Source organism: Mauremys reevesii, linkage group 22, assembly GCF_016161935.1.
Source record: "Mauremys reevesii isolate NIE-2019 linkage group 22, ASM1616193v1, whole genome shotgun sequence".
Lineage (NCBI taxonomy): Eukaryota > Metazoa > Chordata > Testudines > Geoemydidae > Mauremys > Mauremys reevesii.
In genome coordinates, this window is record NC_052644.1 from 5,268,978 (window position 1) to 5,295,744 (window position 26,767).

General features: G+C 56.5%; 1 protein-coding gene across 2 annotated transcripts; it reads left to right on the forward strand.

Moving 5' to 3' along the window:
• Nucleotides 1-26,314, forward strand: DACT3 (dishevelled binding antagonist of beta catenin 3). Of its 2 annotated transcripts, none has more exons than XM_039509807.1 (4): nucleotides 1-119; nucleotides 21,119-21,230; nucleotides 21,736-21,891; nucleotides 22,146-26,314. In XM_039509807.1, exons 2-4 carry the CDS (start codon nucleotides 21,137-21,139, stop codon nucleotides 23,822-23,824), a joined length of 1,929 nt encoding a protein of 642 aa, XP_039365741.1. In that variant the 5' UTR covers nucleotides 1-119; nucleotides 21,119-21,136; the 3' UTR covers nucleotides 23,825-26,314. The 2 variants fall into 2 exon arrangements, with proteins under 2 accessions (XP_039365741.1, XP_039365740.1); XM_039509806.1 differs by lacking the exon at nucleotides 1-119 and adding an exon at nucleotides 258-686.
• The last annotated feature ends 453 nt before the right edge of the window (nucleotides 26,315-26,767 follow it).

Below are 26,767 nucleotides of genomic sequence, written 5' to 3' on the forward strand. Positions count from 1 at the left end.
TAGCTATGCAGATAAAGCAGTGCGGGAGATCCGTGGGTTCATCTGAGGGCGTGGCTATCCAGATGACTGAGGTCAGGAGAGCCAATGGGTTGATATGAAGCCTTGGCTATGCAGATGAGGTAGGGCGAGAGAACCAATTGCTTGATCTGAGGGTGTGGCTATGCAGATAAAACAGTGAGGGGGAACCAATTGATCAGCTCAAGGGTGTGGCTATGCCGAGGAGGCAGGGCGGATGAGCCGACGGCTGTGTTGGGAGGGGTGTCTATGCAGATGAGGCCGGGCAGGCGAGCCAATAGCTGTGCTGGGGGGGTGTCTATGCAGATGAAGCCGGGCAGGCGAGCCAATGGCTGCGATGGGGGTGGTGGTTATGCAGATGAGGCGGTGACAGCGCCGAGCTGCCGCAGGCGGAGCGCTTGGGCTGCGCTGTCCGGGGCCGCAGGGGCAGCAGCGGGAGCCGAGCCGGGGGGATGATCCGGGCGTTCTCCTTCCCCGTGAGCCCGGAGCGGGGCCGGCTCCGGGGCTGGTTGGAGGGGAGCCTGGCCGGGCTTTGCGAGCTCCACCTGCTGCGGGAGCGGCAGGAGCGCCGGGTGCGGCAGGCGCTGCGCCTCGGGACCGAGCCCGCCGAGCCGGCGGCCGGGGAGCCCGAGCCGGGCAGCGCCGGGGAGCCAGCCCCCGAGGAGCAGCTGGTGAGTCCCGGCCGGGGGACGGGGTCCGGAGAGCGGGGGCGGCGGGGCCGAGGTGGGGGTCCCGGGGGCTGCGGGGCCGGGACTCGCTGGGCACAGTCGGGCTAATTCCAGGGGGCTGCGTCCGGCCTCCCCATAGCTAAGCGGGGTGTGTGGGGCTGTTATGGGGCTGTGCGGGGAGCCCGGGGTGTGGGGGGTGCATGGGGCTGTTATGGGGCTGTGCGGGGAGCCCGGGGTGTGGGGGTGCGTGGGGCTGTTATGGGGCTGTGCGGGGAGCCCGGGGTGTGGGGGGTGCAGGGGGCTGTTATGGGGTTGTGCGGTGAGCCCCCAGAGGTGGGGTGTGTGGGGGGTAAATGGGGCTGTTATGGGGCTGGTGTGGAGGCAGTCCCCACTGTGTGGTATGTGGGGTGTGTGTGTATGAGGCTGTTATAGGGGTGTGGGGGGAGCCCCCAGCTGTGCAGTGGGGGGTGTACAGGGCTGTTATGGGGGTAGCCCCTAGCTGTGTAGTAGGGGGGGTCTATGGTGCTGTTAAGGGGGTGTATGGGGCTGTTATTGGGGTGTGGGGGTTTATGAGGCTGTTCTGAGTGGGTGTGGGGGAGCCCCTAGTGGTGTAGTGTGGGGTCTATGGGGGTGTATGCGGCTGTTATTGGGGTGTGGGGGGACCCCCCAGCTGTTCAGTGGGGGGTGTAGAGGGCTGTTATGGGGGCATGGGGATTATGAGGCTGTTCTGAGTGGGTGTGGGGGGAGCCCCTAGCTGTGTAATGTGGGGTCTATGGGGGTGTTATGGGGGTGTGGGAGCCCCCAGCTGAGCAGTTTTAGTGTTTTCTAGGGGTAGGGGAGCCCCCTTTTCCTGGGGCAGGTGAGCAGGAGGCTTCCTCTCCCCTTCCTTTGTGTATTTAACTTGCATAGAAACATCTCAGACTGCCCTGGCCTCTGGGAGCCCCTGGGCCTGGCCTGTTGCCTGACTCAAGTTGATGGCACCACCCATGTCCTAGGTTACATTGTCCCCTGCCCTGTGGCTGGAATCTGTTGATCTTTGTGTGTTTTCTCTATGGCAGTGTGGTTAGAGCAGGGAGCCTGGGAACCAGGACTCCTGGGTTCTATCCCTAGCTCTGGGAGGGGAGTGGAGTCAGTGGTTAGAGCCGGACACTGGGAGTCAGGCCTCAAGGGCTCTGTTCCCAGCTGGAGAAACCCAGGGCCAACCTTTCTTCTTGATTTGGTTGGGCTTGCAGTTTAAACTGCTTTTGGAACATGAATCCAGTAAGCAACAAAGTAGTGAATTATTGTGTGACCATGAGGCATTAGTTGGTAAATCTCCCACTAAGTATAATAGCAACTGGGCTTCTAGTGTCAGGGTTTTCCTGAGAGCTAGAGAAAGGAGGATATTCCTGATACCTCGGGATAGACACGAGGGGAAAAATGGGGCCTGTGAAATTGCGAAGCGATAAACTGAAAGTAGAAGAAAATTAATTATCTCCTGCAGTGATGCTGGAACAATTTTTATAGTGGGGGGGCCGAGTGCTATTGAACCCAACTGTTAACCCTGTATATGATGAAAACCATTTCGAGTCAGGGGGTGTGGCAGTACCCCAGCATCCCTAGTTCCAGCCCCTATGCTCTCCTGTGTAGCACCAAATTAACTTGTGGAATTCCCTGCCACAGGATGCTACCAATGCACAGTGCTTGGGTAGGAGTTGGGAAGAAAGTTAAGATTGTTTTTTAATACAATACCTCACCCTCATGCTTCAGAGCCGATCACTGGCTAATGGTCAGGAAGGCACCCAATCCGAGTGCACAGTTAGGTCCATTTCCTCCGTGCCATCCAGGAGAGAATGTGGATCTAGACTGGCCCAGTGGTCTGCTCTGGTGCAGCAAGGAAGGGGGTGGTGGGGACACTGCCCTCAACAGACCATTGGTCATTTCTGCTTTGGCATCTTCAGGAACAGAATTCAGTCTGTGCCCAGTACTAATGCAGGGGAAGGGCTGTCTTGCCATTGACAAATTAGACCAAGCGCCTATTGTCTTCTCCTCCATGTGCAAGTGGAAGGGAAGATCCTGCAGGCTGTGGGGCTATGCTGACATAAGGCAGCTAGGGGGAGGCCAGAGATGGCAGGTGAGGTGTTCCTCTGAGTCGTGCTGCTGGGGCGCCAACTGGGGATCAGGGCCCAGTGGTGCTGAGCACTATGCAGGCAAGCCATAGGGAGTCCCTGCCCCAAAGACCTTACAGTGCAGGGCTGGATCCCAACTGGGGTAAATTGGCTGTAAATCCACTGGAGTCAGTGGAGCCAGATCCTCAGCTGGCATAAATCAGCTTTGCTCCACTACCTTCATTGTAGTGCTATGGAAAGCCCTCTGGGGCGCGGGGTGTCTGTCTGTCTGTCAGAGCTCTGGTGCATGGGCTGCGTCCTCCCCCATCTCATTCTCAGCCCGCTCAGAGGGGAAAGCAGGTGGGGTGGGAGTTGAAAGGGGGTGTGTCTCGCTCATAAAAACACGTGATTGTCCGGTCATTGTTGGAAGTGGCAGGTTCCTCCGTGTCACTATGCTGGAGTCAGCTTGGACTTCGATTGTGTGGTGAGATTCCTTGCAGCACTGTCCTAGCCAGGGAGGGGCTGGGGTTGTGGTGAGCTTCCTCAGTGCAGTGTCATAGCTGGGAAGGGGTCAGCGGTGTGGTGAGCTTCTTCACTGTGGTGACCTGCCTCTCAGAGCTCAGGCTGAATCTGGGAGTGCTGGGTGGGGCAGGTCTCTCTCCGGCCTGAGGAGACCATATCTTGGGGGAGAGGAATGGGGCAGGCTGCCTTTCCCTGGTGTATGGGGTAAGGTGTTGGTAGGGTCTGTGCCACCTCTGAGCTGGCTCTAACCTAAGACCCTGCAGTACCAAACTAAACTGCCCTCAGTGGCTCCTGGAGTGGGGTCGGGGGATGTTGTGTGTGTCTTGTGTCACTTTGTGTAACAAGCCCTGGGCAAAGGTGTCTGTTGGGCATGCGGAAAATGGTAATATAGCTAAAGCTATTCTCACTGGAGTGCTCCCCTTCCCTCATCTCTGCCCCTCCCTGCCTCAGCAGGACAGACAGATGGACAGCATTGCTGTGCTGTGCTCCAGACTGCTGCCCATGCCGGGGGAGTTAGTCGTCAAGGTCATGCTCCAGGGCAGGAGCTGGGCCCTGGAGCAGGGTCAGGAAGGGGATTCATCAACTGCCCCTGCAGCACATTCAGCCAGTAGCATGGTTGATTCAGAAGCATTGGATGTTGACTGGTGCTGGTGGCAGGGTGCTGGGCTGACGTGCTGTAGCAAATATCTTCATCCCCACCCCCGTGCTCTAGTGTCTCTTAACATTGCTGCAGTAGGGGCAGCTACAGGACTCGAGTGTCTTGGGGAGCTTCCTCCTAGCAGCGACCTGGGTGGATTTACATATAGGGGGAATTAGAGGCACAGCACAGACGAGCGGAGTAACGTACCCTGAGATCACCCAGCAAATCAGTGTCAGAGACAGGAATTGAACCCAGGACTCAAGGCATCAAGTGCTTCTGCTGTAACCACTAGACCCCACTCCCCTGTCAGATCTGGTGGTAGAACCCAGGAGTCTTGACTTCCAGCCCCCCTGCTCTAATCACCAGACCCCACTCCCCTCCTAGAGCTGGGGGTGGAACCCAGGAGTCCTGATTTCCCCCACTCCTGAGCTCTAACCCCTCCGCCCCCTTGCAAGGTGCCCTGTATTTTCAGTGCCCTGGATGTGCTATTTTGCTGATTTCACAGCTTGGCCTGTGCAGCCTTGGGAGATTTTTGCGTCTCTGACCAGGTATCGCTTGGACCCCTAAAGGTCTTGTTCTGGAGGCTGGCATTACTGGTCCCTTCTGCTGCTGCCAGGGCTATGGGCTTCCTGCTGGGCCTGGTACATCTCTGCCCCCCACCCCGGCCCCTCTTTCAGCTCCGGCTTTGCCAGCTATTTACTGATTTAATAAAAAGATTTTGCTCTTTCTCTCTCTTCCTCCCCCCCCCCCGATTTAATTAAATCGACTTCACGTTTGCGGAACCGCTGTCAAAAAGCCCGGCAGCGTCTTCCAGCAGGGGATTAATGGGGCGAGCAGCCAGCAGCCAATGACAGGCGTCTGCTTTGCATAGTGATGAGATCCTCTGGTGGGGTGGGGGTGAGCTGGTCTGGAGGCTGTTCCTTGGACCTGGCGTTGAGGGAAGGCGGGGCAGGGAGGGCACTGGAGCTGTGCGGCCCTGGGGACGAGGCTGCAGTCAGATCAGGATGCTGAGCGCTGGGTGAATTCGTCCTGCTGCAGACACAAGCTGCGTGCCTTGGTGCTGATAACGCTGCTCCAGCGGTGGGGTAATGGGCCGACGAGTCCTGCTGTCACCCCAAGACTGTCTGGACTCCGGTGGGGGGAGGGAATGAGTCAGCCAGAGAACAGGCTCCCTGGTCTTCTGTGTCTTCCATACACCCCTCTGCCCCTCCCATCTTGACTGTGTGTCAGTAACGTGGTGAGCTGCCTCCGAGCAGTGCCAGCTAGACCCCAGGGCCAGGGCTGGACCCAGCCTCACACAGGGCACTTCCTTGGCTCCGCCCCTGTGCCATGACCCCACCCCCTCTTGTGTTGGGCAGGGGTCACACATTCAACCATCCTATTTCTCTCCCTATTTTTTGGTCTTTATCTTCTGGCTGGGCTGGGGTCCTTCCCGAGATTGGGAGGCTCCTTCCTCCCTCAGAGAAGGTTGGGAGTTTTTCAACAAAATGTTTTTATGGTTTTTTTTTTGCTCACTGGGAAATGCTGATGCGTCGAAACCCAAATTTTTTGTGGGAAAGTTTTTTTTTGGTTTTGACAAATTTCCTGATTATTATTTTTTTTGGTGGGGGAAAGGGGATAGGAATTGTTACCACATCCCTGTCGTCACATTTTCCAAAATGAGAAAGTCCCAGGTTTTTTTGGGGGGGGGGGCACGAAAGGAAAATTTGAAGTTTAATTTATGGGGGGGGGAAATGTAAACAAGGTAGATTGAAACCTTTTTTATTCCTGTCAACACGAAACCTTTCAATTGGACCCAATCTTCTTGTTTCTATTTCCTCTACTACGTCTTCTTTTTGGATTGCTGGTTGGTGAAAATTTTTAGGTTTTTTACTTTTCTTCCCAATTCGGGACAGGAAAACTAGAAAATTCTTGGGGGATGGGCAATCTGTTTCCCATACAGCTGTGCTTCCCCCCACCCCATGTGTGTGTGTAGGGGAGGGGGGGCTTCTGACACCATCCCAGCCTAGTGTGGTGAGCTTCCTCAGAGAGGTGTCCTGGCTGATGGAAGTTAGGACACCCCTCTCCCACCCCTGGGGTGTGGTGAACTTCCATCAGCCAGGACACCTCCCTGAGGAAGTTAGGACACCCCTCTCCTGCCCCCGGGGTGCTGTGAACTTCCTCAGGGGAGTGCCGGTGGCTAGCATTGTCAGTCCCTTTAGCCCTGGCCTGGGTCTCCGTGACGCGCCGTCCGGCATGCGCTCTGGCGGGCCTCGTCGGTCCCCTGCCTTCCAGATGGAGCTGGGGCGTGTGGGAGTCTTGGCGGTGGTGGTGGGGAAACACGTGAGTCGTCTGGAATGGGCCGGCGGCCGGCGGGCTGAGGTCGGCTCATGCCTGAGACATGACGGTGCGCGAGGCTGCGGCTTGGCGTCCGGCGCGGCCCCGGTTTAGGGTTTCCTTGGGAGAGATGCTCAAACAAAGCAAAGCCCAGCCACGCGTCCCCGGCTGCAGCGTCCATCCCCCGCCCCACACACCGCCCCACTGACTCCGGCTGGGGCTGCCTTTCCGCTCGGAGTCTGATTTCTCCTCTCTGCTCCTCGTTTCTTCAAAGGCAAAAGCTGTTGGCGGCTCACGATTGAGGCTGGGGGCTGTGGGGGTGGGATCCTTGGGCAAAGTGCTGCCTCTCCCTGGGCCTCGCTCTCCCCGTCAGTAAAACAGGGGTAATAATCCTGCTCATACGGCGCAGTGCCCTCTGTGGGGGGTGGCGGGGTGGGGGGTTGATCTTGGGTGGGGAGGCTGCAGAATTGAAGCGAAGCTGCTGCCAAGGGAGTAGCTGCAAGATCCCAACCTGGCTGGCGGAAGCAGGGGGTGAGGCCTGTGGTTACAGAGGGGGAGCTGAGCAGCCAACCCCCCCCCCCACCACTTCCCACTGGACTTTAAATCAGTGGGCTGGGGGAGGGCTGAGAGTTGTCTGCACGAGGCAGGGCTGGTGGCAGCCGACAGCTGCATGCTCAGGGGCCTGGCGGTGGCTGCTGGGGGCAGACTGGGCCCCTTGGCTGGGCTGGCTGGAGCTGTTTCACTCTGCCTGCCCCCCCCCCCATTCCTGACTGCTGAGGGATGCTGAAGGGATGCAAGGGGGCAGGTTCCTCCCTGGTGCGCAGCCTCCCTTCCCCCACCGGTCCCTCCTGCGTCTTATCTCTGCTTTATTACTTATGGGCCATAACCGCTGGGCTGGGGGGGCGGGCTGTGCCGAAAGGAGTGAAACTCCGGCCTGGAGTGGCGGGGGAGGGAGGGAGCTGTAGCTAGCGGGATGGATGGGGCAGGGATGTTGCTGGTGCCAGGACAGGCTCCGTTACGTCAGGGATCCTCCTCTGCATCTCACCCCAACGTAGACCCCATTATTCCCCCAGCCCCAGAGAGCCCTCAAGACAGACCCTGTTGTCCACCCTCAGTAAGCCCCCTCCCAATTGACCTTAGCACAGACCCCCATCACACCCTCTCCTCCTGGGAGCCCCCACCCTATCGGATCCCAAAACAGACCCATTACCCGCTCCCCTCCTCAGTCACCAAATGTCTGTGTAGTGCCCGGCAGCCCTGATTGCAGTCACTGTGTGTCTGGGCAGCGCCCGGCCCGACAGGGACCCCGGTCTCGGTCGCTGTGTGTCTGGGCGGCGCCCGGCCCGACGGGGCCCCGGTCTCGGTCGCTGTGTGTCTGGGCGGCGCCCGGCCCGACGGGGCCCCGATCTCAGTCACTGTGTGTCTGGGCGGCGCCCGGCCCGACGGGGCCCTGATCTTAGACAAGAAAGAAGAAAAATGAAGCCAACGTGGAAATCCCAAAGTAGCGACATAAGTTGGATCACCCAGCCAGGAGAGCTTCTTATGTGTTCTTGGACCAGTCATAATGACCTTGGCCGCCCTCCTCAGCTGGGGAAGGATCTTCAAGGGCTGCTCCCCAGTCTGGTCCTCTCCAACTCAGTCCATCCCCTTCTCGTACCCTGTGTGTTAGGATCACACATGACACTTCTGTCTAGCTAGGTCCTTGTATGGCCCCATCACCGTGGCAACTGTGCAAGCCCATCACCACGGTAACTGAGCGCCTGATCTTCACAGCACCCCATTTTACAGATGGGCAAGTGCTGCACCTCAATTTCCCCAGGGTCGCACAGGGAGCGTTTTTGACAGAGCTGGGACGTGAACTCTTGTCTCCTGCTGCTTTAACACCCGAGGCCAGGCTTGTTGCCAGAAACGTTGTTGCCTTGAGACTGGAGGGTGAGTAGAAGGCCCAGGTGGAAGGAGGAGAGCTTGTGAATTCTGAACAGACGCTTAAAAAAATCTAAGGCCAGGGGTCTGCTCTGGTGCCATGGACCAAAAATCTACCCCACCCCTGTGCTGTGCACTCCTCCCCACCCCAGAGGTGGCTGCATTTGACGGCGGCTGCTGCTGCTGAGTGTGTGTGCACAGCCTGTGAAAAGATTTGAGATCCGCTGGGGAAACAGTGTAACAATATCAGAGCATTGCCGTCTTCTGGATAGACTTGGCACGGCTCTGCTGAGTGTCATAAGCCCTCTACTGCTAACACCTACCTCGTGGGAGATTCTCCTTCAGCTCCGATAGGCTTTTGTGGCAGGAGGTGCTGGGTTCTATCCCTGTTGTTGGTGAGAAGTTCTGAGCTACCACAGACCTTCCTCCAGATTATCTTTCTTGAGCGTGTCAGTGGCTTGCTGGAAAGATTACCACGCCGTGCCACGCAGCTGATTGTGGTTTCAGTTCAGGTGGAGGCATTAGCAGCTGTTAAATGCCGCAGGAACAAAAGAATCTGCTCTTATGCAAATATCCCTTGTAATTAAGAAGACGAGGGAAAGAAAAAACCTACCGAGGGGGCGGAAAGCCGCAGAGAAGATGCCGAATGCACAGCCAGGGATGTTGCTAAGTATAGCAGTGGCTAAATCATCCATGGCGTAACTCCTGTGAGAATCAGTGGTGTAACAGCTCAGTACGTTTTTCAAAAGTCCTTTGGATCCAGGCTTCAAGTGCAAATCCCTCTACGGTCTTCCATAGCCTAACGGGGAAAAATCATTTCTAGGTATATGAACCACATACACTTCTACGGAGAGAAATGTACATGTATTCAGATTTTATTCATCACGTGCCCTGGCCCAAGACTACTTGGAGAATAGGGCACACAATGGTATTTGGTATTGAAGAAAAATAGGCAACCTCCGATGCTCACCCGATAAGAGAAGTCCCGCCCCCCCCATATTTCCCCATATCTAGCTAATTAAAGAAATTCAGTCGTGGAACTGCCGGTAAGAAAGCTAGTGTGTCTCTACTAAGATCCTTTCCACACCTCCGAAGCTGATGCTTCTCTTCAAGAATGGATGTTTTTGTAAAAGACCTGCTGGAGTTCAAACAGGAATTAATTTGGGGTTATCCAGGAGGTCACACCACATGATCACAATGGTCCCTTCTGGATCCTAGAAATGCTCATTCAAGACTCCATCAGATGAAGCCAACCTTGATTTTTTTGTTGTTGTTCTGAGAAAGGATGTTGTGTCCCCCCCACCAAGTTAGGAATCAGTACCAGCCCCGAATTAATGGCCATATACAAATTGGTTTTGGAAGCGTAGAAGATGAGAAATTTCGTCCTTCGTCAAAATCGGTGGTTTAATTTTAACCGCCCAAACAAAATTGTAATTCTTTTCCTCGTTAGCGAAGCAAAAGCTTTGCAGGAATTAAATGTTGCTATGGGAGCGCCTGGGTGTTTTTTTGTTTTTTTTTAGAACAAGCTCTTGTTCTAACGATTTAAACCTCATTCCAGAAATTATGGCTGGGAAATAATCTAGGGGAATTAGATGCTTATGGAATTCACATGCCTAACTCCCTTACGAAATTCCAGTCCTGTAAATCAGGTGGGATGATTCATTGTCTACTCCCCTACACCAGGGCAGAGTTGGTGCTTAAGAATCTAAAGCCACTGATGTCCCAGGGGAGTTAGGCACCTCAGCTGGTCAGGCCCTTTTGTAAAATCCTGCTTGGTGCCTCTCTGCATCTTGAGGTATCTAAATCCCTTTGTAAGTTTGGCCCTCCATGCCTGAGGCGATGGGGGTGAAGCACTTATAAGCAACAGGAAGTTTATTTAAGTTATTTTCCTTTTAAAAATCCTTTAATGCTTGCCATTTGTATGGCGCTTTTCAGCCGCAGGGCGCAAAGCGGGTAGTATGGCCACGCCCCCTGGTTTACAGAAGGGAAACTGAGGCATGGAGGGGGAAAGCAACTCCCTCAAGGCCCTTCAAGGGGTCAGTGGCAGAGCTGGGGAGAGAAGCTAGGGGTCCTGACTCCCAGCCCTGCTGCTTTAACCACTAAACCCCACTCTCCTCTCGGAGCTGGGAATAAAACCTGGTTTTCAATTGCGCTGGCTCTAACCACGCTCTCCCACAACGGGGAATAAAACCCAGGAGTCCTGAATGCTGGTGCGAAACGTTGGCCTATGGGTCATGTGCTTTCCTCTGTGCTGGGTGTTTTTTACACACACACGGGCACAATGTACATCTCCAACCGTGGTTCCATTTTTATTTTTTTTTTAAGTACAGCTTCCCCGTTTCTCCGATCAGGGAAGCAGCCCTGACTGTCCAAGAGGAATTTTCCTGCGGAGAAATGGGAGCTGTGCTTCCATCCAATAGACTTTTATGGTCTGTCATCTCCTCTCCTCCCGGCTGAGGGAGAACGCTGAGCCGCAGCTTCTTTAAGGGAATGCAAGAGCGAGAGAGAGAGAGAAATGATACAAAGCTCAAGCTTATTATAGCCTGCAATCCCCTTGGCGGCGGTTGGCTGTTAGGATCCGGTGTGCTAAAGGCGCTCTCTGTAACGGCGAGGAGTGCAATCTGCTCTGAACTGCACCGTGGGGACCAGCAATAACTAGCTACTTAGTACAATGGTTCCCAGCCACAGCAGCTCAGTGATGCTGGAGCGCTGGGCCAGCGCAGTTCGTGCTTTGGCCGGCCCTGCTATCCCCTGAGTTGGAGGCAGTGTGGCCTAGTGGCTAAAATGCTGGTCTGGTACTCAGGAGACGTGGGTTCTCTTCCTGGCTCAGCCACTGCGTGAGTGGCTGTGCCTCAGTTTCCCTAGCTGTAAAATGGAGGTTGTGATCCTGCCGTCCTGTGCCCTTTGAGATTTCATGGTGAAGAACAAGGCTCCCCCCCTGCTCCCCATTCAGCTGTAGAGGTGCCAGCCCCCAAACTCATGTGTCAGCTCCCCCCAGAATCATGAGATGGCCCTACACTATCACCAGACTTTCCCAAATAATGGGGTGGGGGGGATTCTCTCCATGAGCCTTTAGGGCATCCCATTTTCTAGCTCTGTCTCCTCTACCCCAAGCCCCTACAGACTTAGATCTGGAGTAGGTCAAAGTGCAGTCTGGGTCAGTTATTGCATGGCAGGCTACTGCCAGGTAGATTCACGCCCCAGCTTGGCGCGTGCTAACAGTTCATCTAGACAAGCCTTTACTTCATTAAGGGAAAAAAATGGAAGCAGATATTCTCCCATGACTCCAGGAGCTGGGTCTTGAAGTGCAAGAATTGGCAATGCTGAATTATTATTTATCACTGTATACCACAGTACCACCTAGTGCAGATCAGGGGCCATTGTGCCAGGCACTGCCTGGCCACAAAGTCCCTGCACCAAAGAGCTCACAGTCTAGGCAGGAGGAGAAGCGGAGAGAAGTGATTTGCCAGCGCCATATAGTCTGGGCAGAGCCAAAAACAGAGCCAGGGCACCCAGCTTCCAGTCTGGTGCCCTATCCACTGAGCCAGGCTGCCTCGAGCTGGTCCAACCTTTCTACCTCCTAGGCTAGTGCGATGTTGGATGTGCTGGCCAATATGGCCAGGCTGGGAGATTTACTAGCCAGAGGGGTAAACCTGCAAGCCAGGTGCTGATCTGAAATAAGAGGGGGGGGGGGCGTAAAGACCTAGCAAGACCAGCCCATGCCTCTGTCCTCCCACTGCGGGAGATGAGAATGGGGGTGGGACACTTCCCCTGTCTCTGCTCTTCTGGGTCAGCCTCTGCTAGTAGGTGTAATGAATCTGAAGCCACCTCTGGCTGCTGGCTCGGTGAAGGGTGGAACATTGAAACCTGGCAGGAAGTGAGAGAGAAACCCATACTGTGGTATCCTGTGGAACTCCCTGCCACATGATATTATTAAGGCCAAGAGCATAGCAGGATTTTAAAGGAAGGGTTGCAAGTTTTCCAGATAAAAGAAGAATAGGAAGTTTTGGTAGAAGGGATATAAGCCTTCATGCTTCAGGGCATACACCAACCCGCTAACCTGGGGGTCTGTCAGGAACTTCTGCTGTCGGCCGGGTATTCCATCATTGCCTACCCCGGGGGCGGGGTGGGGGCAGGAAGGGCGGTTCTTGCACCTTCCTCTGAAGCAGCTGCTGCCGTCGCAGACACAGTTCCAATGCTCAGGCCTTTTATCTTGCGCTGGACTTAAAATGGGTGGAAATGGCCCCTTGAGAGTCCCTCCCCCGCAAGGGCTTCTCGCCAGCCAGTGTGGAGCTGGGGTGAGAAGACCTTGATCCTAGCCCGCGACATCGGGGGGGCATTGTCAGAGCGCACTGCGCTGTGGCTATTCTCTGTCCTCCAGAGGGAACGGAGTGTGAATTAGAGGAGCCCTGAGGCTGCACTGGCTAACCCCGGCTGCTGGGGGAGGCCTAGAATATGATGGGGGGAGGGGCGGCACTGTGCAAAAGGGCTTAAAACCACCTCCCACCATCACTGCCACAAACACGGGGTAGGATAGCTGGGAATCGGGCCCCACGATACTGCGCTAGATGAGGTTCTGCTGGTCCAATCCGGCCTAGCACATCCTAGCCCAGATTCCTAGTGCCTGTGTGGCATGCAGATTAGAGACTCGCACGGCCTCCAAGCCACCATCCATTTGCTGCGCTAGCCACACGTCCAGAGCCTGGCCCTTGGCTCTGATGGATGCTGGGTTGCTGCACTGAGGTTACTTTAACTGAATTCTACATTTTAACCCTTTTTTAACCTTGACCTGAGCCGCGAAAGGCGCAGAGTTTTATCCAGCTGCATTCAGCCGAGCCCCGGCGCTCAGGAAGTCATGGGATCTGACGGCACTTTTCCATTTCTGGTTGCTGCGATCTCTGCTTTAGCTCCGCTGCGCCCACCTCTTGCTTACGGCCATTAACTGGACGATAACAGCTCTGCCGAGGTCTGGCTTGTGTCTTTGTCTCCTTGTTGCTCCAACATCCAAACATGCGTTTGAATGCAGCCAAATGCAAGATCGAGTGTCTAGGAGCAAAGAATGCAGCTACAGGGGGGACTATATCCTGGAAAGCAATGGCTCCGAAACAGACTGAGCGGTCACGGTGGCTGTCGCCTGGCACGTTTATACGTCCAGGCTCTGACTCCGGTTTGAGCCCAATGCCCTCCCTTGTGTCCACACACAAATTGCTCTGGCTTGGGTCAGCAAGCGCTCACCTAGGCCCCTGCCAGGGGGTGCATCGGAGCCCTGCTCCTGGTGTGACTCAGGCCCGAGCCCCGTCATTTTTTCAGTGTGGACACAGCCCGAGTCGGGCTGCAGACTGCGTAGTGCCGTGTGGACGTGTTAGCATGGCTGAGAGACCCCAGCCCAGCACTTGTAAGCCCAGCTTTGCAAAGCGGTGTGGACTCTCAAGCATGGACTTGGAAAGGCCGAGTCCACATGCCGGGGTCCACAGACCCAGGTTCGCAATGCAGTGTAGACACACCCCGTCAACCCCATCCTCGACCCGACAAACCGTCTGAGCAACCATTTCAAGTGCAAGGCCCTGAGTGGCTGGCATTGGAGTAGGGCCTTCAACCTGGTTTGCTGTATCCCTAGCGACCACCCTGACCACTGGGCTACCCAGTCTCTCTTTTTGGCCCAGTGGCTAGTTAATGACTTCTACAAAGGGGCAAGATGTAGGCTGATTCTCCAGCCTCATGAGTGGGACCCCCCTTGGGGCAATGGGAGACACCAGTTCAATTCTCTGGGCTGGACCATGCCTGGATCTCATTCTAGTACTCAGCTGGAGAACTGAGCAATCCATGTTTAGTTTTAAAGGGATGGAGTGGAGAGTAATGGTTAGAGCGGGATGGGGGAGGGGGAGTCAGGACCCTTGGGTTCTGTTCCTAGTTCTGGTGGGGTTTAGTGGGTCGGAGCAGGGGTCTGGGAGTCAGGACGCCTGGGTTCTCTTCCTCCTGCTCTAGGAGGGGCGTGGGGTGCAGGGGATGAGAACAAGGGCGGCTGGGAGTTAGGACTCCTGGGTTCCATTTTTTGCTCTGCCATTGGCTCTTTGATCTTAGGCAAGTCAGTATGCCTCAGTTTCCCCATTTGTAAAACAGGGATAGTGCTGAGCAGGTGGGACTGGGAATCCGGACTCCTGAGAGTCCATTAGAATGGCCTTACTGGGTCAGGCCAAGGGTCTATCTAGCCCAGTATCCTGTCTTCTGACAGTGGCCAGTGCCAGGTGTTTCAGAGGGAATAAACACACCAGGGCAATTCTCGAGTGATCCATCCCCTGTCGCCCAGTCCCAGCTTCTGGCAGTCAGAGGTTTAGGGACACCCGGAGCATGGGGTGGTGCCTGTGACCATCTTGGCTAATAGCCACTGATGGGGACCTGTGCTCCAAGAACTTATCCAGTTCTTTTTTTGAACCCAGTTATACTTTTGGCCTTCACAACATCCTCCGGCAAGGAGTTCCACAGATGGACTGTGCGCTGGGTGAAGAACTATTTCCTTTTATTTGTTTTAAGCCTGCTGCCTATTAATTTCATCGGGCGCCCCTCTGGTTCTTGTGTGATGTGAAGGGGCAAATAGTGCTTTCCTAGTCCCTTTCTTCACACCAATCCTATTCCCAGAGGACTTGAACCTGGGTGTCCCATATCCCAGGAATACATCCTAACCTCTGGGCTTTTGGCTGTTCCAGGCTGGGGGGTACGTGTACACGCGCGTACACTCTCTCTCTCTCTCTCTCTCTCTCTCTCTCTCTCTCTCTCTCTCTCTCTCTCTCAGTAATTTCAAAAGGTCTCGGTTCATTCCAGTGTGAAATAAAAACAAATTTTGAAACCTTGACACTTTCTGCGGAGGGGGATTTGTGCTTTCTGACCAGCCCCCGGCGTTACCTCTGTATACAGCTACCGGGATCTGGAAAAGCCACCTCCCAGCAAGAGAGGGAGGGAGCTCAGTCTATTTAGTTTATTGAAAGGACACCTAAGAGGCAGCTTGGTCTGGGTGGATAAACATCCACAGGGGGAGATCTCAGGTGTAAAGGGCTTGGTAACGAACCAGACAAGCCATAACCAGAGGCAGTGACTGGAAGCTGACGCTAGAGAAATTCAGACTGTAAATAAGACTCAAGTTTTGAACGGGAAAAGGAACTAACCATTGGAACGACTGACTGAGGGACAGTGGTGGATTCTCCGCCACTTGGAGGCTTTCTGCTGAAATCAGCCATTTCTTTCCTGCTGTAGCTCGACCACAAGATATGGGCTGGAAGTGGGATTCGCTGGCCTAGGTTATACAGGTCAGACAGGCTGATCAGAATGACGGTTCCTTCTCGGCTTAAAATCTCCGAATCACCACGGGAGAGCCCCAGCTCCCCTGTAGTCACTCCCGTCAGAGCTTCTACCAATCCCACCCCAGATCTCCTCCTTCCCCTTTCTTCACAGAGCCCCGACTACTGCTGAGATTGTCACAATTCCTCTGCCTTTCTGACTGCGGCTCCAGGGCATCCTGTTTAAATGTATCTCCCCCCCCCCCCGCCCCGCCCGTACGATGTCTATATGTGGCTCTGTTCTGTAATTTATCCCATACGCTCTCCCCGGCCCGATCTTTCATTCGGCGAGGGATAGCTCAGAGCAGCAGCACTGTGCAGAATGAATGTGGAGGAGCCCCACACCTGGTTCTCATTTGAGCTTTCTTTTGGAGAGCGGAACAAGCTATGTTTAGTTTTAAAGGGGAAGAGGTGGGATTTAATTGCTAGAGGAGCAGGGATATGAGAATGGGGACTCCTAGGTTCTATTCCCAGATCTGGAGGGGAGTGGGAGCCAGGACTCTTGGGTTCTATAGCTCCGCCATTGACTCTCTGGTTGTAGGGAAAGTCACTATGCCTCAGTTTCCCCAATTTGTAAACCAGGGAAACAGAGCTGGGGAGCAGAAAGGGTTAATATTTATATAGTATCCTGGAGGTGTCGAGTGCCGCATACATGATTATATTTGCTGCCTTGTGCTGGTGAGAGGCAAGAAGTGGAACTGATTAGAATCGGAGTGAAAACAACCCAGCTGTGTTTCAGGGTTCCTGAGCGAGGTGAAAGGCAGGCAGGAAACCCAGCGCATAAATAAGATCTTTGCAATCTCTAACCAGATCAGATCAATTTCCCTGAGACAGGTTGCCTGATATTGTGCTGCAACTAATCTTAGCCACGAAGCCAGGAAGAAAGTAGGCTAGATTTAAATATACACCAGGTCTCTTAATGCAGAGGGGTTTTTTTTGTTTTGTTTTTTTAAAGTGATTTCATATGATTTTAAAAATTGGGAGGGGAGAGGATTTCAGCCTGTGGAGCCATATTGATCCTCCCATACATGCAGGGTGTCATCAGAGTTGGGGTCATTGGATTCACAGCGCAGTCCTGGTAGCAGTAGTAGGCTGTTATCTTCTGTGGGGATCTGCCACTAGAGGCGGATGAAAGACACGTGTTGACTGTGGGGTTCACAGCTATTTGCTGACACCAGAGGGATGTTGAGGCTCATGACTGGTCCTCCTTCTATCCCACTCCCTCTTCCTACCTGCATCTCTTCTGTTCCCCCATCTGGCCTCCTCATTCCTCACCCTTCTGCATTCCAGTCTGGCAGCTGTCTCTTCTTCCATGCTGTATGGTGCCAACAGGGGGAGCACTCAGAGTGCCGGAGAGAATCTCCTTGTTCTTTGTTCTGCATTGCCTCTGCTACCTCCCGGCATCCCCAAGGAGCAATTTCCAGGAGTCCTGCTCAGCCCCTGTAGCCCTGGACTGGAGCATGTTCAATTGCTCTGTTGGGATGGTGCACGGGCTGTCTGGTTGGCCTACAGGACAGATTCTCAGGGGAACAGCAGAAGGCACATCCCTGGCCCCTCTGCCAGATTTCCAGTCCCTGCCCCAAAGCATGGGGGCACTAGAGCTTCTCAACAAAATGGCTGGAAGAAAATATATATATTTTTTGGAGCATGGCCAAAGTGCTGTATTTCCCTCTAACTTTGTTCTCAAAAACAGCTGACCTGTTTTAGCTGAAACTTTCCAGAAAAATTCAGCTGGAGGCTGACACCCAGCATAGAAAATTTCAACCTGAACAGCTAAAGTTATAAGTAACCGCAAATAGGCTCTTATAATGGAAACTGTCAGACAACCTTAACGACTGACATTGCTATCTGGGCTGCCGATAACACACCTATGCAAATCACAGATCCAGTGCTTCTTGCCGTTATATCCCAGGATGTATCTTTAAGCTCCATCCTTTACCAGAGGCTAATTGCGGCTGCTTGGCAGTTGGATCGGGATTGGTTTTTCAAACACATTTGTGTGTGTGGATTTAGATGTTTGAAATGCGCCAGCACCAGATATTACAGAGCTTAACAGGATTCCAAAAAGGATTAGCCATTTATAGGAATAATAAGAATGGTTGCGGCTACACGCGCTGAGATGAAAATTTACATGGGATATAAATCCGCCTGCCTCGGGGTATAATCCCACTGCAAACGGATGGAGATTGGGAGAACTTCCCTCATAGGTGGGTTAGTTAGTCATGGTCCTATCCGCAGTGCCTTGAACCTGCCTCTGAAATACCTGGACTAGCCACAGAGAGGTGGGGTGCACTTCCTAGGGGGTGATTTTAAAGTCTTTTTTCCAGTTTAAAAATCTTTGGACCAGGAGCTCAGCTGGTGCAAATTGGTGCAGCACTGTTTGCTCCAATGGAGTGATGCTGAATTATACCAGCTGAGGATCTGGTTCTGTTCATTCCAGTGTTGCTGTGCCAACTGGGGATCTGGCCCATTGACTCCACCAGTCGGGGGCCCAGAGCCTTAGCTGACATCATTAACTCAAAGAGAATAATTTGGTTTTTATTTTGATAGGCCCCCTTGAAAAAAATTCTTTCCATGCTGTCAGACCAAACAGACCTTTATGGCTGGGATTTTAACTCCCAGGGCTCCTGGGTTTCCCAGCTACGGGAGGGGAGTGGGGTCTAGTGGATTGGAGTGGGTAGAAGGGAGGGGGCTGGGATCCAGGACTCCTGGGTTCTATCCCTGGCTCTGGGAAGGGAACAGGATCTAGTGGGTTAGAGCAGGAGGGCTGGGAGCCAGGACTCCTGGGTTCCAGTCCTCGCTCTGGGAGAGGAGCATGATTTAGTGATTAGACTGTCAAATTGCCAACCTTCCCCCGTACAGCCTAGCTCAGAGCAGGGCTAGCTGACACAGCAGTTAAAACCCTGATTGGCTGTCGGTTCGGCTGTGGGACCTGCATGGCTGGATCATCTGTCCAGGGGAAAGTGCAGCGAACTCATGGGTGATGCATGCAGGTCGTTTCAGCCCTTGTGTACTTAATGGGGTGCCTACATGCACCTGTATAGTAAGGTGCCCTGATACTGTAAGGATGAGTGTGGGATAATAAGAATCTGACTAGAACAGGGCCTGCTGCCATTGGAGGATTTGATGAGGCAGAAAGCCCAGTGACCAAGGCCATTGAGGGCCAGGTTTTTCCAGCATCCACGCCTGGGACCTCAGCACCCAATTCATTTAGGTCTCTAAATGGAAATTCTGGCCTAGCCTGTGGGTGCTGCCCCCTTCTGGATAGTCCATGTAACAATCACCTCAGGTCCTGCTCTCGCCCCATTAATACAGCATCTGAGCACCCCACAAACTTTAATGTAAGGATCTTCCCAGCATTCCTGTGAGGCAAGGCAGCTATGCCCATTATACAGAAGGGGAAACTGAGGCACAGAGAACCTTGTGTCTAAGGTCACCCAGGGAGGCTGTGGTGGAGCAAGGAATTGAACCGCTCTCTCCTCAGTCTGAGGCTTGAGCCCCTGACCGCTAGGCTAGCCTTCCCCCTCCCTTACCAGCCTTGTTCTTTCTCTGCTATCCAGACCCTGCTACGCTGAACCGAAAAGACCTGAAGAAAACAAACCCTCAGGTCCTCACAAAGTTCTACGGTTTTTTTGAGGTGTGGGGCATAGTTAGGAAATTTGCCATTTTTACGTCCAGCCTCTTCACAAAATGGCTGGACTTCACCCATGAGCCTGACACCGAGGGCCTCTGGGAGACAGACGGTGGAAACAGAGGGGGATGGTTAGGTGCTGGGTGGACAATAGAGTTGGGGGTCAGGAATAGGGGGGGCGTTGCCCCTTCCATGGGTGGGGGAGAAATTTATCAGATGTCCCTAGAGCAGCAGGATAATTCCTAATTTTGAATGTCACTTGTTAAGTGGGGGGGGGGAAAGGACATGGGCTGTATTTATTGAGTAGGGGGGTGGATCTGGGATAGAATGGGAATACCCACCGGACAGCCCCTTTGTCTGCAGCCCCCTGAGCTGTAATTTATTCATCAGCATTGCCGTTGTAGTAGGAATAATTAATTTCCTCCGGCGTTGACCGGGTGTGCCCCCCCCTTTCCTCAGGAGCTGTGATAAATGAACCCCCCCCCCTCAATCTCTGAGCTGAAATTCACCCCAGGCAGAGGGGAAGGCAGCCAGGCGTGAAGCAGAGATAGCGGGGATAGGACGAGGGGGGGGGGGGGGAGGCCCGTGTGTGCACGTATCCCCAGTGCAGGGCTGGGGAGCTCTCCCCAGGGTGGTTTATGTTGGAGGGGTGGGGGAGGTTTTCCTTTCTCTCCTTTCCCCCACTCGTTCATTCTCTCACTCGTTTCTCTCCTTTTTTTGTTGTTGTGTTTTCTGTCTGTCTTATCCCCACGTAACCCCGTCTGTCCGTCCGTCCCAACACACCTCTCCTTTTCCCTCTCCCGCCCTCCTGTTCGATTTCGCCTGTCCGTTTCCTTCTCTCTCACTCCTCCTGGCGCCGGTTTGAAATCTCCCTGGAACTGACGGACCGGGGCTGACGGTGGCCCGGGGTGTGGGCTGATGACACCTTTTTATGAACTGGCTTGTAACCAGGACGCTGTTCAATTGACGTGGGGTGTTAAGAGTTTGCCTGAACTTGGTGGCGCTGATGCTTTAGGGATCCAGGTTTAATGTCTGCTGGGTGTGTTGTGCTTTGTTTTGTTCCTGTCTTGGTATTTCAGAAACTTTTAAAAAAGTTTGAATGAAATTTGATGTGAAGAAAGGTATTTTTCATGACGTCGTCTTTCCTTTTCCCCCTGTTCTTCTCTCCTTCTTTCTCTTTCTCTCCATCTCTTGTTCTCCCCGCCCCATCCCGACTGGCTCTGGCCCCGTCAGAACATCCCCCCCCCACCTGTGCCCACCCCCGCTCCTTGCAGCTCAGGAAGCTTCCCCCCACCTCTGTTGGGCCGAGAAGTTCTGGGATCTGGCTGCCTCCTGCTTTCCTGAGCTTATCGGGGCAGGGTAGAGGCCAGCACGGTTCCAAAGAGCCTGGGGCCCGTCTCCTGGCTCCCTGGGCCTTGTTCCCCTGGGCGGCTGCACACCCCATATCTGGGGGTGAGGGTTGGGGTATCCCAATGCAGTGGGGCCAGGTGGTAGCTGTTTCCCCTCCCCCTCCACCCCCCCAGCCCTGGAGCTGTCAGCTCCCCCCTTTCCCTGGGGTGAGGATGTTCCCCCTACACACACACACTTTTGTCTCCAGCAGAGTTTGAGCGACAGCCCCAAATGGGTCTCATTGTCTCCCCGCGCCATCTGTCTGGAGGTCAAAGGTCACCCAGCGGACCCTGGCCCCCCCATGTGGGCTGTCTGCGGCACATCCCCCCTCCTGCCATGATATCCCCCCTCCAGAGTGCAAAGTTCAACTGAGTGTAAACATGGGGGGGTGCTCAGGGGCTAGCTGACCCCCCCCACAACTATCTACTGCTGATGGGGGGTGGCAGTTTGAGCCCTGATTTTAGGAGGGGGCTGAGGGGGTGACGTGCAGCAGTGGCTTTGGGGCGAGGGGCACTGTTGGATGGGGCTTGGAAGGCCCCTGTTGCTGGAGTATTAATGCCTTGCTAACATCCCGCCCCTCTCTGGTTCCTTTCCAGGATGCGCTGCCTGGGCTGATGTGGGAACTGGAGCAGCAGGTGGGGGGGCTGCGGCTGTACCCCGAAAAGGCCTGCGGGGAGGCAGCCGAGACGGACAGCTGGCCCAGCTCAGGTAGGGACCCCGGTGATGTGATGTGGGGGGGTGTCTCAGATTGGGGGACAGATGCAGCCGATCCTCACCCCTGGTTATCCCTGCAGGGAAATGGGACCCCAGAACTGCGTCTCACACCCCAGATTCCAAGCTGAGGCCCACCCAGGGAACTGGCTGGCTGGCTGCCCCATGGGCTGCTCCCATCCCCCGCCACCTGACCTGCCCCCATCAGCAGTTCCCACAGAACATGGGGCCAGTCCCCTCTACTGCACCCCCCCCCCCATTGCCCAGTTCTCCTTGTCTTCCCTCTGCCCCTCCAGCCCCCATCACCTGCCTCCCCCTTCCCTGTCCCCAGCTGATGGCTGCCTCATCCCCTCCCCGCAACTGATGGCTGCGCCCCTATGTCCATCCCTGTCCCCCAGCTCATGGCTTCCTCTTTCTCTCCCCCATGGCTGTCCCACAAATCCATCCCTGCCTCCTCACAGCTCACAGCTGCCCCCCAGCTCACAGCTGACATCTCTTGCAGGTTTCTACGAGGGTGCCTCCTCCGCGGTGGCCTCAGAGTCGCCAGCCTCCGGCTTCGGGGACTCTTCCGGCTTCCCCTCCGTCTCCGGCTCCTGCTCCCGCATTGGCCAGGCCGAGTCGCGTGGCAGCTACGCCAGCGAGCGCCCCAAATCCGTGGGTGAGCGGCTGCCTGGCTCCTGAGAGACCAGCACGGGGCTGGGGTCGCCCTGCTGATCTGGTGGGGGGAGGGAAGGATATGGGGCTGGACGGGCCTGAGGGTTTGGTCCTGGGGGATACAGGGACGGACGGGGCCGTGTGTCGGGTCCTGGGGGATACTGGTCTGGATGGGTTGTCAGGGACCGTCTGGTCCTGGCCGAGGAGAGTTGGGGGGTGGCAGGTCTGTCTCTCAGTCCGTGTCTCTCTGTCCCGCAGGCGAGGTGGGCAGCAGTGGCAAAGACAGTGCCGGGCGGGGCATGGTTCCCCGCTCCTACTCGGCCCCCTACTCCAGCTCTCAGGACTACCCCTCCGAGCCGCCCCCGCGCCTCCCGCCCCGGGACAGCCTGGACCCCTTCCTGTACCCCAGTCCCCTTCACGCTGTGGCCATGCAGAATCCGCTGCTCCGCGGCCGCCTCTACGACGCTGCCCCCTTCTCACCGGGCCTGGCCTATGGGGCGGAGCAGGCCGGGGGGCTGGAGGAGTTCGGGGGGCAGGAGCTGCCCTGTTACCCCGAGGCCGCGCACTGCCACAAGGTGGAGAGCTACATCTCGCGGCTGATCCGCCGGCGCAGCCAGCTGGCGCGGGGCGGGAAGCCCCGGACTAGCCTCAACGCTGAGCCGCCCGCCAAGGCGGTGGCCCGCCAGAACAGCCTCTGCAAGAGGCCCTCGGAGCTGCTGGCCCCCCCGGCGGAGCGCAAGCACCCCCCGGCCATGGAGCGGGGCAGCAGCACGCCCTCTCCCTGCGGCTACGAGGGCGGGGCCGGCGCGGCCGCCCGGATCTGGTCGTCCTGGGACGCTGCGGCCGAGAGGACGCTGGTCAGCAAGGGGGCCCCCGAAGGCTACGCCCCCCCGCACTCCAGCCTCAAGAAGCCCCCCAAGCTGCAGGCGCTGGCCCACCTCCGGCCTGCCCTGTCGGTGGATCACTACGAGGAGGGGCCGGGCGAGGATTGCGCCCATGCCAGGAATGGCCAGGAACCCCCTCCCTACGAGGAGATGGGGGGCCGCCTCCTGCTGGCCTGCACCGAGGACGGGGCCTGCCAGATGGTGAAGGCGCAGTACATCCCGGCCCAGCAGCCCCCCCGTGCCCAGCAGGCCCATCGAGGCGCCAAAAAGAAGCCCCCTCCCCTCACCAAGGGGCGCTCAATGGAGCTGTCACCAGAGCGGGCCCCGGTGACACCCAGGGAGAGGCCTCGGGCAGCGGCGATGCCCAAGAAGTGCCGCTTCACCGAGGAAGGTGGGGAAGTGCCAGGGGGGCGCCGGGCTAGTGCCAGGAAGGGCTCCCCCCGAGGCAAGAAGGCGGCTCGCTCCCAGTCAGAGAACAGCCTCCTGAACAAGCCGGGCGCCTCGGGCACCAAGTACCACACGGTGGAGCGGGACGAGGTGGTGCTCAAGCCGTCCCGGCAACGCCGCCCCCACCCCGGCGCCGCCGGCTACCGGAAGTGGCGCTCGACGGCGGAGATCTGCCAGGAGGAGGCGGGCGCTGGGGAGCCGCGGCGGAGCCGGCGGGCGGGGCGGAGTGGGCCAGGCGCCGCCTCGCCCCCCCGCAATGTGCTGTACGGCTATGCCGGGAGCGACTCGGAGTGCTCGGGCGGGCGGGGCGGCGGGGTGCGGCGGGCCCCCGTGTGCCGGCTGGAGGAGGGGCTGGCTTACGGCGACAGCGAGTCCAGCCTGAGTGAGGGCGGCTCGCCCGCCTTCAGCACCGGCTCCAGCGACACGGACGAGAGCAGCGGGCTGGTGTGGCCCCAGCAGCTCTCGCCGCAGCTGGTCGCCAGCGCGGGGCCCGGCCAGGCCGGCGGGCGGCCCAAGGTTTTTGTCAAGATCAAGGCCTCGCACGCCCTCAAGAAGAAGATTATGCGCTTCCGATCGGGCTCCCTGAAAGTGATGACGACGGTGTGAGATCCTGGGCTGGGGGGGTCTAAATCCCCCCCCCCGTTGCCCCCTGCAGCCTCGGGCTGCCCCCGACCCACACCCTCTCCAGCCTTCTCCGCCCCCCAACCAACTCTGCCCCCATACCGTCCTGGCCGGGGGCAGCCTAACCCATTCCCACTCTATGTCCCCTGCCTGGTGGTGCCCCCCAACAAACCCTGCCCCATACCCTCCTGGCCTGGGGGGGGTACTGACCCCCCTGCCATCTACTCCCTCCAGCTTGGAGTATCCCCTGACCCATACCCCTCCAGCCTGATCCACCACACTCCATACCCCGTGGGGACTTTTGGGGAGGGGGGGGGGTTGACTCACCCCCCCCCATCTACCCTCCCAACCTGATCCAACCCCTCCAGGATTATCCAGACCACCCCCACCCTCAGCCTGGGAATGTCACTTGCCCCAACCCCCAGCCTGATCTGCACCCTGACCCGCCCTAGCCTGGGGGTTCCCCTCGACCCCTTATTCCACCCCCCAGCCTCGCAGGCCCCTGACCCACCCTGGATCCATGCACCCTCAGCCTGGGGCCCCCCTCATCTCATGCCCCCCACCCCTACTTGCCTTGGGAGGGGCATGTCATTCCTCCCTCCCAGCCAGCTTTGGGGCCCCTCTGACCTCCTTTCCCGCTGGTCCAGTTCTCCTCCCCGGGTTGCCAATTTTGGTTGGATGTATTTCATCACATGACATCATCTTTAATTAAAGATTTGTCTTTAATTCCCGGAGACTCCAGGCCAATCCTGGAGGGGTGGCAACCCTTTCTCCTCCCCCTTTGCCCTACTCCCAGATCCTCCTCCCCAAACCCTTCCCTGCCTGGCCCTGTGATGCAAACATCAGGCTGGAAGCTGGTCGGTTCAAGCCCCCAGGTTTCATTTTTAGCAGAGGTGCAAGATGCCCCCCTCGCCTCCCACCCGTCTGCATGGGTGGGGGGATGCCGTGATGGGGCAGGGGGCGCTGGCTGCTAGGGGTCAGTGGGTTACATTGCAGCTGGGCAGCTGGTGCTAAAATTAATTCGGGAGGGAATTGGGTGGGGGAGCTGCAATCTGCCCTGGCTTCCCTTCACCATTGTTCGTGAGCACTCACTTCCCTGGTGCGAGACCCTCGCTGCCAACCCCACTCCTGTCCCAGAGGAAATGGCACTGGGGGAACCTTTTAGTGGGAAAATCCTGATGTCGAGCTGCATTTGAGACGCTAACGGTGAAACTGGGGCACTAGTGAAATTGTGGGCGCTGGGGTGACACCCCCTGCATGGGGTGGTGAGCTGCGTTTGGGGCGCGAGCCAGGAGGTTGACACGCTGATGTGATCATGTCTGAACGGACGAGCTCTTTGGGTCTGTTAATGGTGATGCTGTGGGCACTAGTGAGCTTGTGCCAACACTCTGGCGGCTGGTACCGAGCCATGGCTGGGGCACGAGCACTGTAATCGTGCCCCACTAGTGTCACGAGCATTGTAATCATGCCCCACTAGTGTTCATCGCCTTGCTGATTTTGCGGCCTGCTGGGATCTGGGCCCCACCAGGCTAATGGCAGCTTCTGGGTTAGGACGGGCCTCTGTCTTTCCCTGCACGTGGATCATGCCCCAGGGCTTCGGCATGATGGATTAAGGGTGCAGAAATCTCAGGGTGGTGGCACCCCCGTCCTCTCCCTTTGGGAGCCTGTGCCTGGGTGCATGGACTCTGGCTGCCCCCCCGCACATGCTCCCACCGCTGCAACCCCTGATGAACGTGGCGGGCAGGACGGCGCTGTGGTCCCAGGGGCAGGAGATACAGGGGCCTTTCCCCGCTAGCTCCCAATTACCCGCCCAGCCCAGCTGGGTAACGCTGCCCCATCTGCAATCAGTCTGCTGGGTCTCAGCTCACACCGGAAGACACCATAAGCCCGGGAGCTGCTCACCATCCCACTCTGCGGCCGGAGCTGAGACTGACTCAGGGCAGCATTTGGGGTGCAGGCGTGGGTTCCCCCTGCCCGGGGTTGTGCCCATTCTGAGGCTAGACCAGGAAGAACCCCTCTCTAAGGGTCACCATCTCAGCAGCGATAAAATTCCCATCCCCAGATGTGTGGGTTTCATCTCTGCCAGGGAGGGGATGGGAGCCCAGGGCCGGTTACTGAGGAGATCCAGCCTGTTCCGTTACATCGCTACCCTGAAATAGACGCCCGTGCCTGCTACAGAGATAATTAACTTGCCAACAGGAACACAGCTTGTGTTATACCCCTGCCACCCGGCCCTGCTAGCGGGGGAACGGCTGGGCCAGCACTTCTGTGGAGCGACGTTCACCCCGTCGCATGCTTTTTAAAGGAACGTATTTATTATTCTGATTTTGTAACGTAACTCTCCTGGAGTCCGTGCTGTACATAGGTACCTCCCTGGAGTCTGTGGCAAAGCCCCCTGCCAGTCTTGTATTTCTATATATAATTTCCCCCTCCTCTTCACCCCGTTTTTGTAAATAAAAATCTGTGTTATTTGTGGAAGGGCTGCTTTACTGGTGGGGGGCGGGGGCGGGGTTTGAAGCACCCACAAAGTTAAGGGGGCAGGTTGCTGAGCAGTATTTATTATTATGGTAACACACAGAAAGCCCCAATTGAGATCGGGGCCCCGTCGCGCCAGGTGCTGCCCAGACGCACGGCGACTGAGATCGGGGCCCCGTCGGGCTGGGCACTGCCCAGACGCACGGTGACTGAGATCGGGGCCCCGTCGGGCCGAGCGCTGCCCAGACGCACGGTGACTGAGATCGGCATCCCATGGGGCCAGGAGCTGCCCAGACACACGGCGACCGAGATCAGCGTCCCATGGGGCCAGGCACTACACACACTAACTGAGATCCAGACCCCCCCATTGCATGCAATGCATGTCTGTGAGCATGCAAACAAGTGGCTTTTGGTGTGGCACAGGGGTGTGTGGTGCTAGATACCCATGTGTGT

Coding starts and splice junctions, on each gene's coding strand:
- DACT3 (XM_039509806.1), top strand. CDS start 468: ATGATCCGGGCGTTCTCCTTCCCCGTGAGCCCGGAGCGGGGCCGGCTC. Junction 687..21,118: donor CAGCCCCCGAGGAGCAGCTG/GTGAGTCCCGGC, acceptor GTTCCTTTCCAG/GATGCGCTGCCTGGGCTGAT. Junction 21,231..21,735: donor GGACAGCTGGCCCAGCTCAG/GTAGGGACCCCG, acceptor CATCTCTTGCAG/GTTTCTACGAGGGTGCCTCC.